At 39.3% G+C, this 19,823-nt stretch overlaps 1 protein-coding gene across 2 annotated transcripts in view; it reads left to right on the forward strand.

Annotated features, from left to right (window-relative positions):
• Positions 1 to 19,823, forward strand: part of LOC108425438 (CUB and sushi domain-containing protein 1) — a 664,112-nt gene that overhangs the window by 641,077 nt on the left and 3,212 nt on the right. The window contains exons 58-70 of one of the 2 annotated variants that reach the window (XM_017694090.2): positions 1,821 to 1,997; positions 3,342 to 3,521; positions 5,900 to 6,073; positions 9,260 to 9,433; positions 9,526 to 9,599; positions 9,718 to 9,829; positions 11,256 to 11,435; positions 15,460 to 15,522; positions 15,809 to 15,970; positions 16,509 to 16,621; positions 16,854 to 16,941; positions 17,789 to 17,921; positions 18,272 to 18,334. In XM_017694090.2, the coding sequence (XP_017549579.2) occupies positions 1,821 to 1,997; positions 3,342 to 3,521; positions 5,900 to 6,073; positions 9,260 to 9,433; positions 9,526 to 9,599; positions 9,718 to 9,829; positions 11,256 to 11,435; positions 15,460 to 15,522; positions 15,809 to 15,970; positions 16,509 to 16,621; positions 16,854 to 16,941; positions 17,789 to 17,921; positions 18,272 to 18,334 (1,693 nt within the window). The remainder of the gene's footprint in view (positions 1 to 1,820; positions 1,998 to 3,341; positions 3,522 to 5,899; positions 6,074 to 9,259; positions 9,434 to 9,525; positions 9,600 to 9,717; positions 9,830 to 11,255; positions 11,436 to 15,459; positions 15,523 to 15,808; positions 15,971 to 16,508; positions 16,622 to 16,853; positions 16,942 to 17,788; positions 17,922 to 18,271; positions 18,335 to 19,823) is intronic. The other variant, XM_017694091.2, reaches the window with a different exon arrangement.

Below are 19,823 nucleotides of genomic sequence, written 5' to 3' on the forward strand. Positions count from 1 at the left end.
GTAATGGGCAACCAGTGAAGACTCTGAATAACAGGGCTGATGTGGTCATTCTTTGTGAAAAAAGGGGACGATCCTAGCAGTGGCGTTTTGAACATACTGTAACTTAGTGAGTGTTTTGACAGGGAGGCCAGAAAAGAGAACATTGCAGTAGTTCAGTCGTGATGTCATTAATGTAGGCACAAGCGTTTCTACATCGGCTTGACTGAGAAATGATCGTAGACGAGAGACATTGCGAAGATGGAAAAATGCTGAAAAATAATCTGAAAAGTGATTAAAACAGTTTTCTTTGCTGGCGCAGATATGTTCAAAGAGTTTGAGCAGTAGCAGATCAACCATAACACACTCAAACATGCTGCAGCTGCATTCTGTACGGTCTTTAGCTTTAGCTAAGACATTAGCTCTGATTTAATGTAATGAATTTAATGGAAATCACACAGTGCTGAGTAACTTGGTGTCTTTTGCCAATAAATTTTTTCACTTCTTACTTTGAAAGTTGTTACCACAAATACATGCATTCGTTAGATCCTGCTGGTATGGGATTCTGGCTGTTTTGCCTGTAATTGACGAAAACGAAAGCTAGATGGCAGTTCCCAAGACACATCCCAGCTCTTTACATATTATAAAAATTAGGTGTTTTACATCATTATAGGTGCTCTGGTATTCATCTATAGATGCATTTATATATTTTTTAGATTATATTTTCTTAAAATTACTCGTATAATCATATTTAGCAAGCTGTTTAAAAATAAAATTAGCCATCATTTTCTCAGTTCTCCTAGCTAACATGACAACAATCACATTTGAAGCATCATTAGCATTATTACATTTATTTAAATGTACAATTTAAAGAAGGAAATTATACACAAAATAATTTTCTTTCTGTTTGGTTTCCAAAGGTGTCCTGAATTTGGAGTTTTGGTTGGTAATTTTCATTTCAGTGCATCACTAATGTTAATGCATTTAGTCAGACTGGCTTAAAGATCATCAGAAACCTCTGTAAAAATGTGTGCATGGCGAGCCCCACTCACAGCATGGATACACACTTCAGAGATGGTGAAATAAGGTCTCTATTTAAGGGATAGACTCTAATAAGCTCGCAGATCTAATGTGGTTAATTACAGTTACAGCCCTTATCCCAAAATGCCACTTCAAATTACTCTCCAAAAGTCTCTAATTAGACTAAATCTTAATGTATTTGATTTTAATGGCCTTCTTTTATCAGATACTTGACCTGCCCTACTCTCTTAAAAAAGTGTACTTAATGGGCTTTTGATGGGGTTATGAGGTTCATGATGTGACCATTTGTGACCAAACAGGACTCTTTTTTTGTAAGATTTAACATGCCTCTTTGCCTGTCAATGACTGTAGCAGCATAGAATGATGTAAGAATATTGTAGGCAGGCACTGAATGAACTGCAGCAGTGGTGCACATCCCACAAGGTCACTGGTTGGGACTGCTTTATGATTCACCAAAAAAAAAAGGATTACAATATTATTACTTGGCTCCTTATATTCATGGTACTGTGTTACAGCACCCTTGAACAAGGAGCATCCAGAAGTAGATCTGAAGGCAGTGATTTAAATGGTTTATTAACCCTTTAATGTTCTGGCTGTTGCTGTACAGGGACGAGTGGAAAGCCCTTAAGGTTTTGACAGCAGTGTTGCTACATTTGAAAAAAAATGACACTGTTCTTAGGGTAATTGGAGGTGTTTTGCATAATTGTGCCAGTCCTTGGCAAGAAGATTTCTGCTGCTCTCCTGCTTCTTTGTGACATTTTGAAGCACTGTTTCCTAATATACTGCTTCCATTGCTTTCCCAGCTGTGTCCTGTGGAAATCCCGGAACTCCAGCATTCGCCAGAATTGTCTTCAGCGATGGCATGCTCTTCTCCAGCTCAGTAACGTATGCCTGCTGGGATGGCTACAAAACATCTGGCCTCACTACCCGCCACTGCACCACCAACGGCACCTGGACTGGCTCGGCCCCGGACTGTACAGGTCAGTGCCATGCTCTTCTCTTCAACTCATTTGGAGTTATGAGGCTGTGAAAAGGGGTTGAGATACACTTCATCTTCCTCTCTCTGTGTGTAATTAATGGATTCATGTGTCCATCTACGTTTTATCTGAAACTGATTGATGGAAGCTGAGGAAATCACTAAGGACTGACCTAACACACATTTTTCATTCGGTCACAATTAGATATTAAATGTATGGGTATCATGTTATATGAAAGAGTCTTTAAAGGAAAATTTTGCAAAATCTATGCAATGGAAAAATCAAGAAAATTCCCTCAGGCTCCAGAGGGTTAAAGGGTGGTTCAGTTGCACTCTCGAAAAGGAAGGGTTATTCCCTTAAACTTTAATGGCCTGTATAATTGACCACACTTCAGGTTCCGGTTACGTCAGCTTTATTTTAACTATTGACTTTTCCTGTTTTAGCATTACTGACTGATTGTCATAATGGATGCCACTAGCTACTATTGCATGTACTGTACTTGCTATATGTGTATATCAACAAAATCATAATGGAGATATTTTGCCTCAAGCTATTCAGCTGTCATGTGACGTTATTAATGACTAATGTTGTGCTGAACATGGTGAATTTAAAAACAGCAAATCTTAGTCTTAAAAAAAGCAATATCACACACACAAAAAACTGAAATGAATTTTAAGCAAAAAAATTCTCATTATGATGGTGGTCCATAAAATTTGTGCAACCTACACTCTAAATACAAATTATTCTTTTTTTTTGTTGTATATCCAGCACAGCACAACTTGTATCACTTTTATTTATTTATTTACACAAATTATGGTCAGATAGAAAACACAAAATGGTTTGTTGTTTCGAAGTGTAGCAACGGTAGCTATGAGCTGAGGATGAATAGATCAATTTATAATAGTTACTGAATAAGAGCCTATATGCCTAGAGCATATTTTTATGTAACCATTATTTTAGCACATTTTATATAAAGCCACAAGAACAAATCACAACAAAAACAAATTTTTCGACATGCCATGTAATTAGAACACATATTTGTGTTAAAAATGTGAATAAATGTGGTGCTGCCTCTGATAATGCCATATTGTCTGTAATTGCATATTCTAACAGATCTGTTTTCAGACCGTAGAACCTAATTTTAAACTAAATCACAGAACCAACCATTAGCGTCACGTCAGTGACATTGTGCTAAGTAGAGGCTACTAGCTTTCCCTAATTGAAATGTTGTGTGAGGAGAGACCATTGTGATAAATGGATTGAATATGTGAGGCCACCATGCTTTTATTCCTGCTGGTCCTGTTCACTCTGCACCTCCATCAATGGAATATGTCATCTTCATTTCAGTTATCAGCTGCGGAGATCCCGGCCCTATTGCCAATGGAATTTATATGGGGAATGAGTTCACCTTCAATAAGACTGTTCGCTATCGTTGTAACCCTGGCTATGTTATGGACTCTCCGGGGCTGGACGCTCTCCGCTGCTCCAAAGATGGCTCTTGGAACCAGACCAAACCGAGCTGCAGAGGTAAAAAAAAAAAAAGCAACAAAAAAAACAACAGTCATCAACAGACATTAAATTACTGAGATACCCAGAACAGAGAAATTCATCATGGCAACAAGGAGGACTAGAGTGGGAGTGTACAGCTGTGCGTTGCCATGGCAATCAAGTCTTGCATTAACAAAGATAACCACAGAACTAGCTCACTTATCTGGCTGCACGTGTGTGATGCGCACATCTCCTAGATAAAGCTGTTTGTGACAAACGTAGCAATTTAACAGATGTATGATTTCCATGCAGATGTTTCCTACATCTTGCTGCTTGTATATGCTTTGTGAATATTAGCCAAATTAGCTTTAGTGTGAATGAAAAGGGAACATAGAGTGGTGGTTTAATGACTGGACCATCAGTACCCATTCATTCTCACTAAGGCTGAGAAGGTTGGTAGGCACATCTGGTCAGTACTCCACATCTGGAGCTCAGAGGACACTTGCATGAAACATCACAAATATTTGTCTTCAATTAAATACTTTAAAGATAAATTTACCCAGGCTAAGAGATGACTTAATGTGAACCACTCTATGTGGTTGTTGTAGTGTAGTGGGTAACAACAGGAACCAGGGGTCACAATGTCTACAACACAAAGCCATTTTATTTGATATCCAAAACCACCAGTGACCCTACACATGTCTTCTGAGATTTTATATGTAAAACAGTTAATCATAAAATAGTGATACGTTTTTTTTGGGCTGTTTTGACTTAAACGTCCCTTTTTAAATGAATGCATTAAAGCATAGGTTCCTAACTTTGGTCCTGGAGTACGAGCAGTCCTGCACATTTTTTGTTTATCTGCTCATCCATTTCTTGGTAACTTTCAGAGTTGGACCAGGTGTTTTTGGAGCAAACACTGAAATGTGCAGGGCAAGGGCTGCTACAGGAAATTTCAAAACTATCATTAAACTGTCTCAGGCATCAGGCAGCATATTCATTTCATGTAATAACGTTTTATAAAGGAGCTTTTAGAGGCATTAAATGCTTCAAACATCTGGTTCCTATCACCATTACTATAAATAACTTTGACTGAGCCAGTTTCTCCAGAACAGAGCATTTTACACCAAACCACTCTGATTGACATCTTAACCATTCAGTTACACAAAAGTTTAGAAAAATTGGTGGAATTCCCCTTTGAAGGGACAAGGGAAAACCTAATGGGGCCATCTCACAAGCATGTTTAGAGAGAGTAATGAGTAGGTCATTATAATATATCATTTTTGCATGACCCGTCTTTAACTTTAATCAGGCTGTGCTTTTAAGACCTATATTTTTACATACGCTCTGTTCTGATTCACTGACCTGTATTGTGCCTTGTTCATAATGCAGTTGGGGCTGAAACACTCCTTATAATGTCAGTGGTATTGGGTGAGGTTAAACTGCTGTAATCTAAAAAGGCAGATGTATGCAAATGCATTGATTTTATATTAGTGCATGACAAAAATAATTTATTCAAATTAGGTTGTTTTTTCATCTTAATTTCCATATATGAACTATATTGGCTGGGGAGTGAACAGTGTTTGTGCACTGCACTAAAAAATGCATTTTTCCAGGTTATGGGCGCTTTAAGGCCAAAAAAATGTTTAATGCAAACAGCCGCTGGTCCTGAGCCCTGTGTGACATCACCCAGCGTTCCTGCTGTTCCCGCTTGTGTTCGGGTGTAGGGTGTGACAACGCATTCAGAAAAAAGGTGCCAGGAAAACCGTTTAAAGTCTAAATATCACAATGGCATACCGGAGTTGCTGGCATCCCCACATCAAAAGCCTTTCTGATGTTTTGATCTTGTTTTGAGTTCTGTCTGTGGCGTTCAGCCCCCCTTTCCTGAGCGGGATTATTCACTTACAAACACTGAAGGGATGTTACCTGTGAAACCTGTAAGATCTCCGCTATCAGATGTCAGCCTCAAATCGCATCAAGCGGCCAGCATGCGCAGCTAGCAAGCACAATCTGGTTCTTAAGAACCTGGCATAGACTGTTTTGGAACTTTTTTTTTTGCAGTGCAGCATGAGAAATGCAGTGCACGCTCTGTACGAGCGGTGGATTGAGGCAGTAATTCCAGTTAATCATCTCTTTCTATCCCCTTTTGATTCAAAAGCACACATGCCCTCCCTCCTTGCAAATGGAGCGTAATGATCAAGGAAGAAAATGGCAAATAAATAGCTCTAAGGCTCTTATGTTAGCAGAGCGTTTCCATTTAGACTCGTTGCTCTCTGAATCTGAGAGGAGATCTGAGGTTGCTATTAGAATTATATCTTCAGGTCATGATGATAATGACAGTGATGATGATGATGACGACGACAACAACGATGATGATGATGATGATGAAGATGGTAATTATGTATTTATGCCTGCAGTCATCATGTGCGGCCAGCCCCCAGCCATTCGTTACGGAAAAGTGGAGGGTTCTGATCTACAGTGGGGCTCCAGTTTGGCCTACAGCTGCTTCGACGGCTATCAGCTCTCCTCTCCAGGAATAGTCACATGCGAGGGGAATGGGACGTGGCGTGGTGACATCCCTCAGTGTCTGCGTGAGTTTAATGGATTAATTCTTCACCACAAGCAAGCACAAACATCACAAGCACAAAGAAGGTTTTTGTGTTGTTGTTTTTTTTTTGTTTGTTTCAGAAATTGAGAACAAGGCATCCTCTTAAATTGTAAGAGCTGTAAGTCCTTCTTTGATTTCAAACAGTGGGATTTCAGCAAAGCTTTAGAAGTAGCAACAAGGCTTGTAGACAGAGTACTTTCATTGTGTGCCTCAGTAGCTATATTTCCATTCAAAGGATTTTTTAGGAAGATTGTTTTTTAGTGCTTTGACTCGTTTGGAGATGTTTGCTATAGAAATAGAAATGGTCAATAATGTTTTATAAATGTGGACAAACCCTTTTTTTGCTGAAAAATGGTTTGCTAAAATCTATATCGTAAACATTTTATTTCTTAAGGAAAAATAACACATTCATGCATGCGTTTAGTGTCATGTGACAGATTTCCTTCATGCCTCTTTGTGCCTCTTACAACAAACCTATGGTATAAGTTTCATTTCAGCTTTGCTGGGGGGTGGAGAGTCACTGTTCATACGACCTGACCCAAACTTATTTAGCCTTTGATGCTCAAAAAAAGTTCCATTTAATGCTTTTCCTTTTGCACATACAGATCTTTGATATCTCTGACATTAGTGTAGGCCTTAAAGGGCAGAGAGAGAGAGGAGCATGATGACGAGACTAGAATGCTCTTTATCTGTGTCAACAAATCAAATGCCTTTAGAATTATACTCAACCAGACATTTTAATATTCAGTTGGCAGTACCTATCAGGCACTGGACAACAGCACTGAAAACCAGACACTATGGCCCAAAAGCAGAGTCCTGGCAACCCTAGTTAGACATAAAGTTGTTTGCAAAAGTTTGAACACTCTATTTAAATTACATTTATAACTATTTGAATATAAATCTGAAATTCCTAGATGAAAATAAGGTTACAATAAGGTAACACATTCTTTACAGGGAATAAACTTAAACATGGCGTTTTTCTACTAATTTTACTGCATTTATTTATTTAGTTTATTTGAGTTTACCATACTGGGAAAGGTAAAATGTAAAATGTCAAATATGCCATTATTTTTGCACAAGCAACCTTTTACTACTTTTTTTGGCAACGTGTTAAATTCAGGGTGTGTTGCCTCCTTTTCACTGCATATGACTGTTATTATAGCTATTAATAACATGTTCTTCAATGCTACTATTATAGCATTGAAGAACAAGATTAAAATAATACAGAAGTGAAATCTGTGTCTTTGGAATGCTCAAACCTGTGCATCTTGGTTTTATGTTAACACAGAAGTACATCTTTAGATACAGAACCATTAATCAATGTGCTGGGCCCACTAAAGCGAGCTGTCACTAACAAACTAGTCCAAAAGCAATGAAAATGACAAACTATCATGTTGGCACATCGTCCAACGGGGAGAGAATACCTCATGCTGAAGACGACGAGTCCTTAACATTTGTTACCTACCATTCACTCATCTGAAGATGCAGCCTAAGATGCTAATCCCACATTAAAACTGCTCAGCTGTTTGTGAATGATAAAACACATCCCTCTGCAACATCAGTGCCGTCATCTAGAAATGCGAGCCTACATCCATATATTTTCTTTATTATATATTTATATATTTATTTTTAGGTTTTTTTTTTTTTTTTTGCTACTGTTTTCCTCTCTGTGATTAACCGGATATCTGTTCATCTGCTGTCATAACGGAATATCATATCTCCAAAAAGGTAACTTTACAGGACAGGCAAAATCATTGAACTTTTAATGGAAGAAAATGGAAAAATTGTTTTTTCCAAGTAATTTTGGATCATTTGTATTGGTCTATTCATCATGAAATGTTGATACAACATAAAGGGCAACTGCCTTTTTCAAATAATATAAAAAAAAAAAGGAGATACAAGGTTTTGTCCTGACAGCAGTGATATATTTGAGTATTAAAATTGGTCAGAATGCACATCTCTAGTGACTAAATGGAGAAATGTGCAAGTTTTGTTGCATTTTTGGACCTGTTCAGAGGGATGTTGGTTGTATTATAGGGTTGCAGCCTTCGACAGGTCACAAAACTGTTTTGACGTTTTCGATACTTTGTTGACATAACACAAATATATCCTTTAGCCAGCTCTTACTGTCTACATGTTCCACAAGGTATACAAGGCATACAGCCCTCCACTCTGTTGCTAAAGCCTGCAGGTTTTGATTGTAAATCTTTGACACAGTGTCAGAAGTAATATTAAAAATCCATGTTAAAAGTGCGGGGGAAACTTCAAGCCTTGAAACTGTTATTGTTTGCTCCCTTCAGCAGCCAAACCTCCAATAGTTCCACACAGCAGTAACAACCCAGCAAGCAATTCTGCCTCCATAAAAACAAGTGGGCAACACAACAACATGACAGACAGTACAAGAATAAGAGTTGAGCCTACACTGGGCTATTTCTACTTATTTTGCAAAGTTTGTGATTGACACCTCATATACACAGTGCTTTCCAGACATATTGACCCCTGGTAAGACGGAGAAATAAAGGGCTGTGATGAAAGCAGCTGAGGTAAAATTATTCAAAGAAAAAAAATTTATATAAAAAATGTTTTACTCAAAAACACATATGCCACTATGTAGACAGTCTGGATTCACTGAGTTCAATAATATTTTGCTGGGTTTGTTGCAGTCCATGATGGACTGTGTCCAGAATGATAAACTGAGCTGTATGATGAAACTGTAAAAACATTGAGGAAAAACGTCCAGAATGCCTCATGTCTGTGGTAATCAGATCTCAAGGCAGATAACATGTCGAGGAATTACTGTAGACAATAACAATATGAATATTTTAACATTTCATTGCTTATTGATGCTCCCCCATTCCAAAAAAACCCACTAAAATAGTCTAAAATTATATGGAAAAAAATCTTCCATTACAAGTTAAGAATGCTTTTCTTTCCACTGTAAAGTTACCATTTGTACAAGGTGTTTTTCAGCCAGTTATCATCGCTGTACAAAAAGAAATGTATTTCCATTTTTATCACACACACAGCAGCTGTCCTTCACATTGTGTGAAAATGTTATGATAAATGGACTAGTAGAAAAGCCCAAAAAATGCTTGGAATAAAACGGAAGTTTTGCATAACATTACTTTACCTCATGCACTGACTGTCCTTCACCTTGTGTCCTGCACAGCTGTGTTATGTGGGGACCCCGGCACCCCTGCAGAGGGCTATAGAGAGGGGATCCAGTTTACATACAAGTCGGAGGTGGCGTTCTACTGCCGCTCACCTTTCCTGCTGGTGGGCTCCCCCAGGCGAGTGTGTCAGGAGGACGGCTCCTGGACCGGAATCCAGCCCTCCTGCATCGGTGCGTATTTATCAGTGTTCCGACAGTGGTACATGGATTACCTGACGCTTGTACCTCTAGGACTGTGATTAACATGTAATGTGTAATTGTAGATCCAGCATATAATGCATGTAAAGATCCTGGAACCCCTGCGTATGGAATCCCACTGCAGGCTCAGGGATTTGAGGTAAAGTGTTTGATTTATTGAAAGGTTTTATTCAGAATTTGAACCAGAGGTGTGTTAACTCACAGTTATAGTTTGTATGTGTTTGTATTTGGCCCTTAATGTTTTATGATTCTTTTAGGTGGGGAGCAAAGTTTTCTTCAGATGCCGAAAAAATTACCACATTCTAGGGTCAACTACGAGGATATGCCTGGAGAATCTGACATGGAGTGGCATGCAGCCTGAGTGCGTCGGTAAGAAGCATTCAAAACATGTGAAATGACTGTTATTTAGTTAGTCTGTATAGGCCTGTGCTTAGTGGAAAAGGGCAACCTGAACATGAATTAAACTTAGTATAATGTACAGCTTATGGCAGACACAGTTATCAAGACAGATTAACCACAGTAAACCTCATGCTGAGGTTTTCATTCTGAAGGCAGCCTAAAATATCAGTATTACTGCCTGAGCAGGGATGTGACCCCTCGTCACCTGCAAACCAATACGCTGACTAATTACATCATGAACAAATTAATTATCACTCTTAAGAGCTCCTTTTTTACCAAAAAATTATTAGTGTTATTAGTGCCACGCGCGTTCAGAGTAACCATTTTATTTGTACAACATGGAAAAAGACATTATCAGTGATTTATCTGTCCAATTTTCCCGCACTTTGGTGATGCAGCCATCCGTGACAGGTCAGTGTAACTGAGGGGGCTGATACTGCACCAGTGGGGGTGCCCAAGAGTGATGAAGCTTGTGGAACTCAAGCCAGTCCATTATCTCTATGCCCAGGTCCACTATGCTAACTGACTGCTATGAACCAGAAATAAAAAATGGCCATCACACACACAATCAATGAGAGATATGAAGCAAGGGAAGGAGAAATGGAAAAGATGTTGCAAGTGAACTCTGTTCATGTTCATTTTTGGGTTCAGACACACTGGCTAGCCCGAACATATGTTATCACATTTTTCATAAAGCCTGAGAAAAGGCATCTCTGAGTGTAGAGGAAGTATATAGAGGAAAAGACAGCCTGGCAGGCAGTAGCCGGGTCAGTGCCTAATGCAACTTTTTGATTTATTCTAATCCTTTGTTTGTAAATGTTCTCCGAAGGGGTGTCATGCACTTGAGCTGAAACCCCTTTACATCTTTCCAAGTGATTATGTCCTAAAGCTCTACATATAGACTTAACTGCAGAAAAAACACAGAAACAGAAACAGCGAGGGCCTGTTTCAGATGGAAATGATCACTTGCAGCGGCTGATTTCCAAAAGGACAAAAGTGGGGATTGCTGGCCTCAGCAGAAAGAATTAAAGTTAGGCAAGTTTAAGCTGCTTGTACTCGGGTTGTAAATCTGTGGGCGAGTTTGACAGCCCACTCTGTGAAATCCTCGGGGCTCCTCACTCATATAAAGCGCCTTCACTGTCTGAGCACAAGAGCGTGAAGACACGAGTCGACTCACAGCGAGGTGTGAAGACCCGGTTCATATATTATGTAAGGTAGCAGCACTTAAGGCATGTTCCAGAACTTTTCCCTCCAATGGCGCAGCTCCGTTTGCGGCCTGTGAAATATTACTTTGTGTGGGAGTCGGCCGGCTGCGCGTCGATCAGAAAGCCTCAGTGTCGTGCCCTTCCCCGGCTTATTCTCTCTACATTCTTTTCTTCTTCCTCCTTCTGCATAGCGCACGCCTGCCGGCAGCCCGAGACACCATCTCATGTGGACGTGAGGGCCATTGACCTGCCGACGCTGGGCTACACCCTCATGTACACTTGCCAGGATGGCTTCTTTCTGGCCGGTGGATCCGAGCACCGGACGTGCAGGCCAGATGGCAGGTGGTCAGGCAAACCTCCCGTCTGCAAAGGTACTGACCTTTACCTGTGCCGTGGGAATCGGCTGGATGTTCAGTTTAATAGAAACGGTAACCCATGAACTACAGCTGAAAAGAGTATCCAGTGATTTAGTGGGTGCTCATATGGCTTTCTGACAGTATGCTTCAGTGTCCATGCCTACTTAACCTTTAGATATCTCAAGGTATTATTGTTTTGCTGTACTGTTTAAATGTATAATCTAATGGCTATACTATTTCAGTGTAGTTTACATGAGTAATTACCTAGGTACCTAGTTAGCTAATTAAGCAGTGAAGTATACCTATATTCAGTTCATTCATAGACAGATAGATATAAAAGCCAGTTCCTGTGAGGTAGTTTTTGGCAACAGTATGTCAAAATATTGCCCTGGTCTAAAACAATTTTTTAAAATATATACACTGCTCAAAAAAATAAAGGGAACACTCAAATAACACATCCTAGATCTGAATGAATGAAATATTCTCATTGAATACTTTGTTCTGTACAAAGTTGAATGTGCTGACAACAAAATCACACAAAAATCATCAATGGAAATCAAATTTATTAACCAATGGAGGCCTGGATTTGGAGTCACACACAAAATTAAAGTGGAAAAACACTACAGGCTGATCCAACTTTGATGTAATGTCCTTAAAACAAAAAAAGTCAAAATGAGGCTCAGTATTGTGTGTGGCCTCCATGTGCCTGTATGACCTCCCATGTTCCTGATGAGGTGGCGTATGGTATCCTGAGGGATCTCCTCCCAGACCTGGACTAAAGCATCCGCCAACTCCTGGACAGTCTGTGGTGCAACGTGGCGTTGGTGGATGGAGCGAGACATGATGTCCCAGATGTGCTCAATCGGATTCAGGTCTGGGGAACAGGCGGGCCAGTCCATAGCTTCAATGCCTTCATCTTGCAGGAACTGCTGACACACTCCAGCCACATGAGGTCTAGCATTGTCCTGCATTAGGAGGAACCCAGGGCAAACCGCACCAGCATATGGTCTTACAAGGGGTCTGAGGAGCTCATCTCGGTACCTAATGGCAGTGAGGCTACCTCTGGTGAGCACATGGAGGGCTGTGCGGCCCTCCAAAGAAATGCCATCCCACACCATTACTGACCCACTGCCAAACCGGTCATGCTGAAGGAAGTTGCAGGCAGCAGATCGCTCTCCACGGTGTCTCCAGACTCTGTCACGTCTGTCACATGTGCTCAGTGTGAACCTGCTTTCATCTGTGAAGAGCACAGGGCGCCAGTGGCGAATTTGCCAATCCTGGTGTTCTCTTGCAAATGCCAAGCGTCCTGCACGGTGTTGGGCTGTGAGCACCCCATCTGTGGACGTCGGGCCCTCATACCATCCTCATGGAGTCGGTTTCTAACCCTTTGTGCAGACACATGCACATTTGTGGCCTGCTGGAGGTCATTTTGCAGGGCTCTGGCAGTGCTCCACCTGTTCCTCCTTGCACAAAGGCAGAGGTAGTGGTCCTGCTGCTGGGTTGTTGCCCTCCTACGGCCTCCTCCACGTCTCCTGGTGTACTGGCCTGTCTCCTGGTAGCACCTCCAGCCTCTGGACACTACGCTGACAGACACAGCAAACCTTCTTGCCACAGCTCGCATTGATGTGCCATCCTGGATGAGCTGCACTACCTGGGCCACTTGTGTGGGTTGTAGAGTCCGTCTCATGCTACCACGAGTGTGAAACCACCACCAACATTCAAAAGTGACCAAAACATCAGCCAGAAAGCATCGGCACTGAGAAGTGGTCTGTGGTCCCCACCTGCAGAACCACTCCTTTATTGAGTGTGTCTTGCTAATTGCCAATAATTTCCACCTGTTGTCTGTTCCATTTGCACAACAGCTGTGAAATTGATTGTCAATCAGTGTTGCTTCCTAAGTGGACAGTTTGATTTCACAGAAGTTTGATTTACTTGGAGTTATATTGTGTTGTTTAAGTGTTCCCTTTATTTTTTTGAGCAGTGTATATATACATACACATACAGGGTGGGCCATTTTGGATCTAACTTTAGTTTTTTCAATGGGAAGAGGGTCGTGTGACACATCAAACTTCAGAATTTCACAAGAAAAACATGGTGTGCTTGGTTTTAACGTAACTTTATTCTTTCATGAGTTATTTACAAGTTTCTGACCACTTATAAAATGTGTTCAAAGTGCTGCCCGTTGTGTTGGATTGTCAATGCAGCCCTCTTCTCCCGCTCTTCACACACTGATAGCAACACTGCAGAAGAAATGCTAGCACAGGCTTCCAGTATCCGTAGTTTCAGGCGTTGCACATCTTCCACTTTGGAAGCTGGCACGTTCCCGGAGTTTTTCCAGCAAGATGGTGCACCACCACATTATGGGTGTCAGGTCCGAGCAGTCCTAGATGAACAGTTTCCTGGAAAGTGGATTGGTCACCGTGGGCCAGTTGAATGGCCCCCAAGGTCTCCCGATCTGACCCCCATAGACTTTTATCTTTGGGGTCATCTGAAGGCAATTGTCTATGCTGTGAAGATACGAGATGTGCAGCACCTGAAACTACGGATACTGGAAGCCTGTGCTAGCATTTCTTCTGCGGTGTTGCTATCAGTGTGTGAAGAGCGGGAGAAGAGGCTGCATTGACAATCCAACACAACGGGCAGCACTTTGAACACATTTTATAAGTGGTCAGAAACTTGTAAATAACTCATGAAAGAATAAAATTACGTTAAAACCAAGCGCACCATGTTTTTCTTGTGAAATTCTCAATAAGTTTGATGTGTCACACGACCCTCTTCCCATTGAAAAAACTAAAGTTGGATCCAAAATGGCCGCAATGGTCACCACCCACCAAGTTTTCCCCCTCCCAAATACTAATGTGCCACAAACAGGAAGTTAATATCACCAACCATTCCCATTTTATTTGGGTGTATCCATATAAATGGCCCACCCTGTATGTGTATAGATAGATAGATAGATAGATAGATAGATAGATAGATAGATAGATAGATAGATAGATAGATAGATAGATAGACAGACCCAAATAAAATGGGTGTAAAATATATTTATATATATTCTCTCTCTCTCTCTCTCTCTCTCTATATATATATATATATATATATATATATATATATATATTACATTGCTACGTTTTTTGAGAAAATAAGAAACTATTTACTATTTATTAGGTACTAAAAAACTATATAGAACTATACGTACTAATAGAAACTATTTATAAGGTACTAGCCTATATCTTCAGAAAATTAGTTCTCATGTTGAGGAAATAAGTAATTAATTTGAGATGCTATGTAAATGTTCAGAGAGAATGTTTTATTTTTTATTTATTTTAAATAAGTCAGTATTTTTAGATACTTTTACAGTGTTTTGACAGTTTTTTTCAAGATGCAAAGTTTATGAGATACATCATTGATACTTAGACATACTGCTGCCAGAAACTACAGATGTCCAGAGAGACCATGAGGTAGTTGTATTTTTCTGTATTGTTATTATGTCAAGATAACCAAAGTTATCTTGGGATAACGAGTTACTTATCTTGTTATCTCAAGATATCAAAGTTGTTATCTTGAGATTACAAGATAATTAACTTGATAACAGTCCAGAAACGCTCAAAAATGTTTTGTTAAATTTAAATCATAATACCTACTACTATTACAGTACTACTAAATACTACTACCACTACACTATGATCTGAGTTAATAGCTAAAGTAAACCGGAATAGAGTTCTGGACCCACTGATAGGCCCTTAGAGTTAAAGAGGTTAAAACTGACTTTGCTTTTAAGCATTACTCGCGTTTAGGAATACATTATTTTATAAACTTCATCCAGTCGGCTTACAAAACCCTTATATGGTCTTGACAGCTGCAGCAGCATATGATATGACTCATTCGGGAACACTAATGAATCATTCTATGAGGGAAAAAAATAAGAATTTAACAAGGAAGCTTTAAATTATAGTCATTATCCATGTTCATGCATGTAAAGAGTGTCAGAGAGTACCTGCAAAATGTCAACTTATCAATTATTTGTCCTGTCTCCTAGTTGGACCCAAAATAAACAGCAAGTCAAAGGGAGACTCAGACGTACAGAAAAACAAGATTCGGGGTATGTAACCTTTTCTGGGCCGTTGCTCTGGCCACTGTGCCTTTGTTTTCAATTTGCCCAGAAGCTTCCCTGTTGACGTCACCTGACAGACACTGTAGTTCTAAATAAGGCTGAAAAATAACAAAGAAAAATTAATAATGCTTGTAGATGGTGATTGCTTGGGGAAACAGTTTGCTCTCTAGTCATGTACGGTACAGCATTGATAAACTGCACACTAATTCCCACATTATACATGCTAATGTGCAGTGTTATGTTTGTATTCAAAATGTTATTCACATCTGTTCAGTTCCCGCGGACGTGTTCTCTTTAAACTCTGACTGGACGGGCTTCTACGAGTACCTTGGCAAGAGGCAGGCTGCCACAATAACGGTCAATGCGTTCAATGCCACAACAAGCCGAGTCAACGTCACTCTTGTGGAACAAAGCGGAGTGCAGATCAAGCTCTCGGGTAAGTTATTAAACATTTAATAATGTCTCAGGACCTCATATTAAATGCAGTATCGAATGCATAAGCAGTAAACATGACAAATACAACATGTAAATACCACTGTGTAAGTTACAGTACCTTTTTACAGAAACTATCATTTTTAGAACTACAACGGGATTCACGGAACAATTTTTTTTAATCGACACAACACATGAATTTTGTATAATAAAACAGTATTTAATCATCAAACACAAGAAGAAGCATTGTTTTGGATACCTTCTATAATCAAGAATAGAAAGAAAGTGACAATAATAATTGTTATTTATCACCAGTTTCTACTGTGATATTTGACTGATTCTGAACCCATTCATTCATTTTACAACAAAATGATTCTGGTTCAGCGTGTTTCCTGCCAAACAAGTTTCTTTACATTTTTCTTGTCTCGTTTGTTCAGCTGGGCTTCATTTGAATTTAGACCGTTTTAATTTTGGGGTGGAGATAAGTGTTAAGATCGCATTTAGTAGTGAAAATTGAGATTCTTCTTGCTCACTTTGTGCAGGGACATACAAGAAAGAGGAAAATCATCTGTTACTGAAGGTCTACCAGATAAGAGGTCCAACAGAGCAGTACTTCAGTAAATTCAAAAATGACAACTGGGCAATGGATGGATATGTGAGTACCATACAGTTATGCTAGCTTTTTTGCAGAAGCTGTTATTTTTAAAACAGCACTGGGCCTTGCAACACCTACACACGAAAAACTGGGGGAAAAAAACGTGACTGATCCTGTGAACATTTTTGTGACTGGCCTTGAATCTTGAAACAGGATAGTAACTCATCCATGGGCTTGCATAATAAAGGTATGTGATTGCTATTTTCTGCCTTGTCTCTTTTTTTAAATCCAGGTGACAGCAGAGTCTGAGAAGAAAATGTTTGTTTACCAAGGTCATATCCACAGCAAAGATTTTGGGAAGTTTCAGCTGACAAGACAAGGTAAAATGATACCTGCACGCACTTTTGTTTTTTTCATTAAAATTGCCCATATTTATTAAACCCAAGTCTCTTGTGTGTCAAAAGAGCTGATCTATGTGAGCTGTAAGACCTATACCTCTTCCCAGATCATTTCTATTGATCTATTTGTTGTATAAAGGGTAGTTTATAATAGAAAGGGTTTGAGTATTTAATTTGAGTATTTAAAGGGCTCATAAAATAGAAAAGTAATCTTTCTCACCTTTTTAGAAAAAAGTGTGATGTAGTATGTGCACATTAACAAAATTTTACCCATTAAAAATTCTTATTACATACTAAGGCTTATTATTAGGTTTTAGCAGTGTGAATTAAAACTTTGGGCCCACCAATGGGTCATTTAAGGGATTAAACTGTACTGTTTACTCCATAAACAGAAATTATGTTGTTTTTGTGATGTCATAAACACCAACACATTGACATATAACCACCTATTCAGTCTACAGCAGCTTAGCCCCACCCATTGACACTAAAGCTATAGGTTGCAATGAATGTTTCAGACTAGCCTTTTAAATGACATTCAATACAGGGCAGACAATCAGAATAGAGCTCATTTACATACATCAATCTTAAAGACACGATAACAAAATTAGCTTGTTTAATTCTAAGGGATGGATATAGGTTGGAAAATGGTCATGTAAAAATAATAAAATTAATTGCTTTTACATAAATAAAAAAAAAAATTGATACGTAAAACTACACAAGTGAATACAATTGTAGGATACAGGTCTTTAATGCCGAACTTTGGGTCTAGTTTGTAGTTATATTTCATTTTATGATAATTGCTCACACATTTTTCCCACTACCTTTACAGGTCTTATCACAACAGATGTGGATTCCTCCAATCCTTACTATGGCACAAACAGCAGCTCAGTGGCGGCTGCTATACTGGTGCCGTTCTTTGCTCTCATTCTGTCAGGATTTGCTTTTTACCTCTACAAACACAGGTAAGCCCCTCAGAGAGCGTACCCTGCTTTAGCCATGACGTTCTGTCCATTGTTGAATGTTGATTTGCATTTGTCTCGCTGCAGTTATGGGGAAACTCCTGTGCCCACTCAGTAAATGTGGCTGATTAGCAGCATGATTGATTAGCAGTAAAGTTGATATATTTCGCCTTTTAAACTGTGGTATTGATTGTTTAAAAATGTTCAAAAAAGGTAAAAAAAAGTATAAAGAGCATTGGAGTTTTCCTAACTTTACCAAAGCAAGCAACAGACGAATGTGACATGCAGTTAAAAAAATCTGTCATGATGGGTGACAATTGCCCAATTATTAAAACAAATAAAAAAATTGGCAGGGTACTATCACAAGAGACAGATGAGAATGAGAGACCCAAAGACGTAATCAGGGCCGGCTCCAGGTAAGACCCCAGAAGCTAAATCACTAGGCAACGAGCCCTCTGCTGCCACATCACCATCGTGTCCTTTTCTTTTTGCTCATCTCGTCAGAGGGAGTGGAGGATGCACAATGTGTGTGGGGAGGGTGGGTTTGGGTGGTGTTAGGCCTGTCACAATTATTACATAACCAGCTGCTGTTTGAGAATCGCTGATAATCACAGTTATTTAAGCTGATCACAATCATTATCTTCTGGCGTTACATTCAACAATCACACATTTACATCAACAAACAGAATATGAGTTGGATGCAAATAAAAGAAAGCAGAAAACACTTTTATTGAGATACATCACTGGTCTTACATGAGCAACAGAGGCTCTTCTGTAACTTTTTACTGTATGGCAGTGTTTATAAGGCTACATGACACCTACATTAGCTTTCCATGATAACTGAAATAACCCTACATAAATATTGATCAAAGCTTATTCCAGTAGGTGTTGTCTGTCATTGAAGGCTGCTTTTGTTCTGTCTGCTTTGACTTGTTCTTCTTTTCAGTAACACTTTACTGCAGGGTACTGTTCATAAGGTTGCATGACAACTGGCATAACCCTACATAAATGTTTATTAATGCTTATTCCAATGGATGTCATCTGTCATAAAGGCAAATTTAGCTAACTTTGATCAAAATTGGCACATTGCATTTACTGTTTATAAATATTTATGTGATTACTGTCAGTTATGTAGCTTTATGAACACTAACATGGTGCTGTAACATTTAGAGAACACAAGCAAATAAGGTTTGTTTTTTGGAGCTCCAGCTGTGACAGTCCTCAGCTGGACGTTTTCCCCTGCCTTTGGTAAAAACCCACAGTCTCACCAAAACACAGTTTAGCTTAGGGGGTTGGTGATATGGCCAAAAAATAATATAGCAATACTGGAAAAAGTGTATTATCATATTCAGTTTGTCTGAGGTTTGATCACTTGGAACAGACAAAAAGCACCTGCAGTGGCACATTTAAGAACTACAACCCCATTTCCAAAAAACTTGGGACGCTGTGCAAAATGTAAATAAAAACAAAATGCAATTAAGTGAAAATCATTTAGACTCTATTTCATTGAAAGTGGTGCATAGACAACATAACAAATGTTGAAACTGAAATTTTATTGTTTTTTTGAAAAATATTTGCCCATTTTGAATTTGATGCCAGTAACACGTTTCAAAAAAGTTGGGACGGAGGAACAAAAGGCTGATAAATTTGTGCAATGCTAAAAAATACACCAGATGGTTGATTGGTAGCAGGTCAGTAACATGATTGGGTATAAAGAGCATCTCAGAGAGGCGGAGTCTTTCAGAAGTAAAGACGAGGAGGGGTTCACCACTCTGTGAAAGACTGCATGATCAAATCAAGAAAAATGTTTCTCAACATAAAACAGCAAAGAACTTCTGCTTTTCATTGTCTATGATATAAAATATCATTAAAAGATTCAGAGAATCTGGAGAAATCTGTATGTAA

This window comes from Pygocentrus nattereri, chromosome 5 (assembly GCF_015220715.1).
Source record: "Pygocentrus nattereri isolate fPygNat1 chromosome 5, fPygNat1.pri, whole genome shotgun sequence".
NCBI lineage: Eukaryota > Metazoa > Chordata > Actinopteri > Characiformes > Serrasalmidae > Pygocentrus > Pygocentrus nattereri.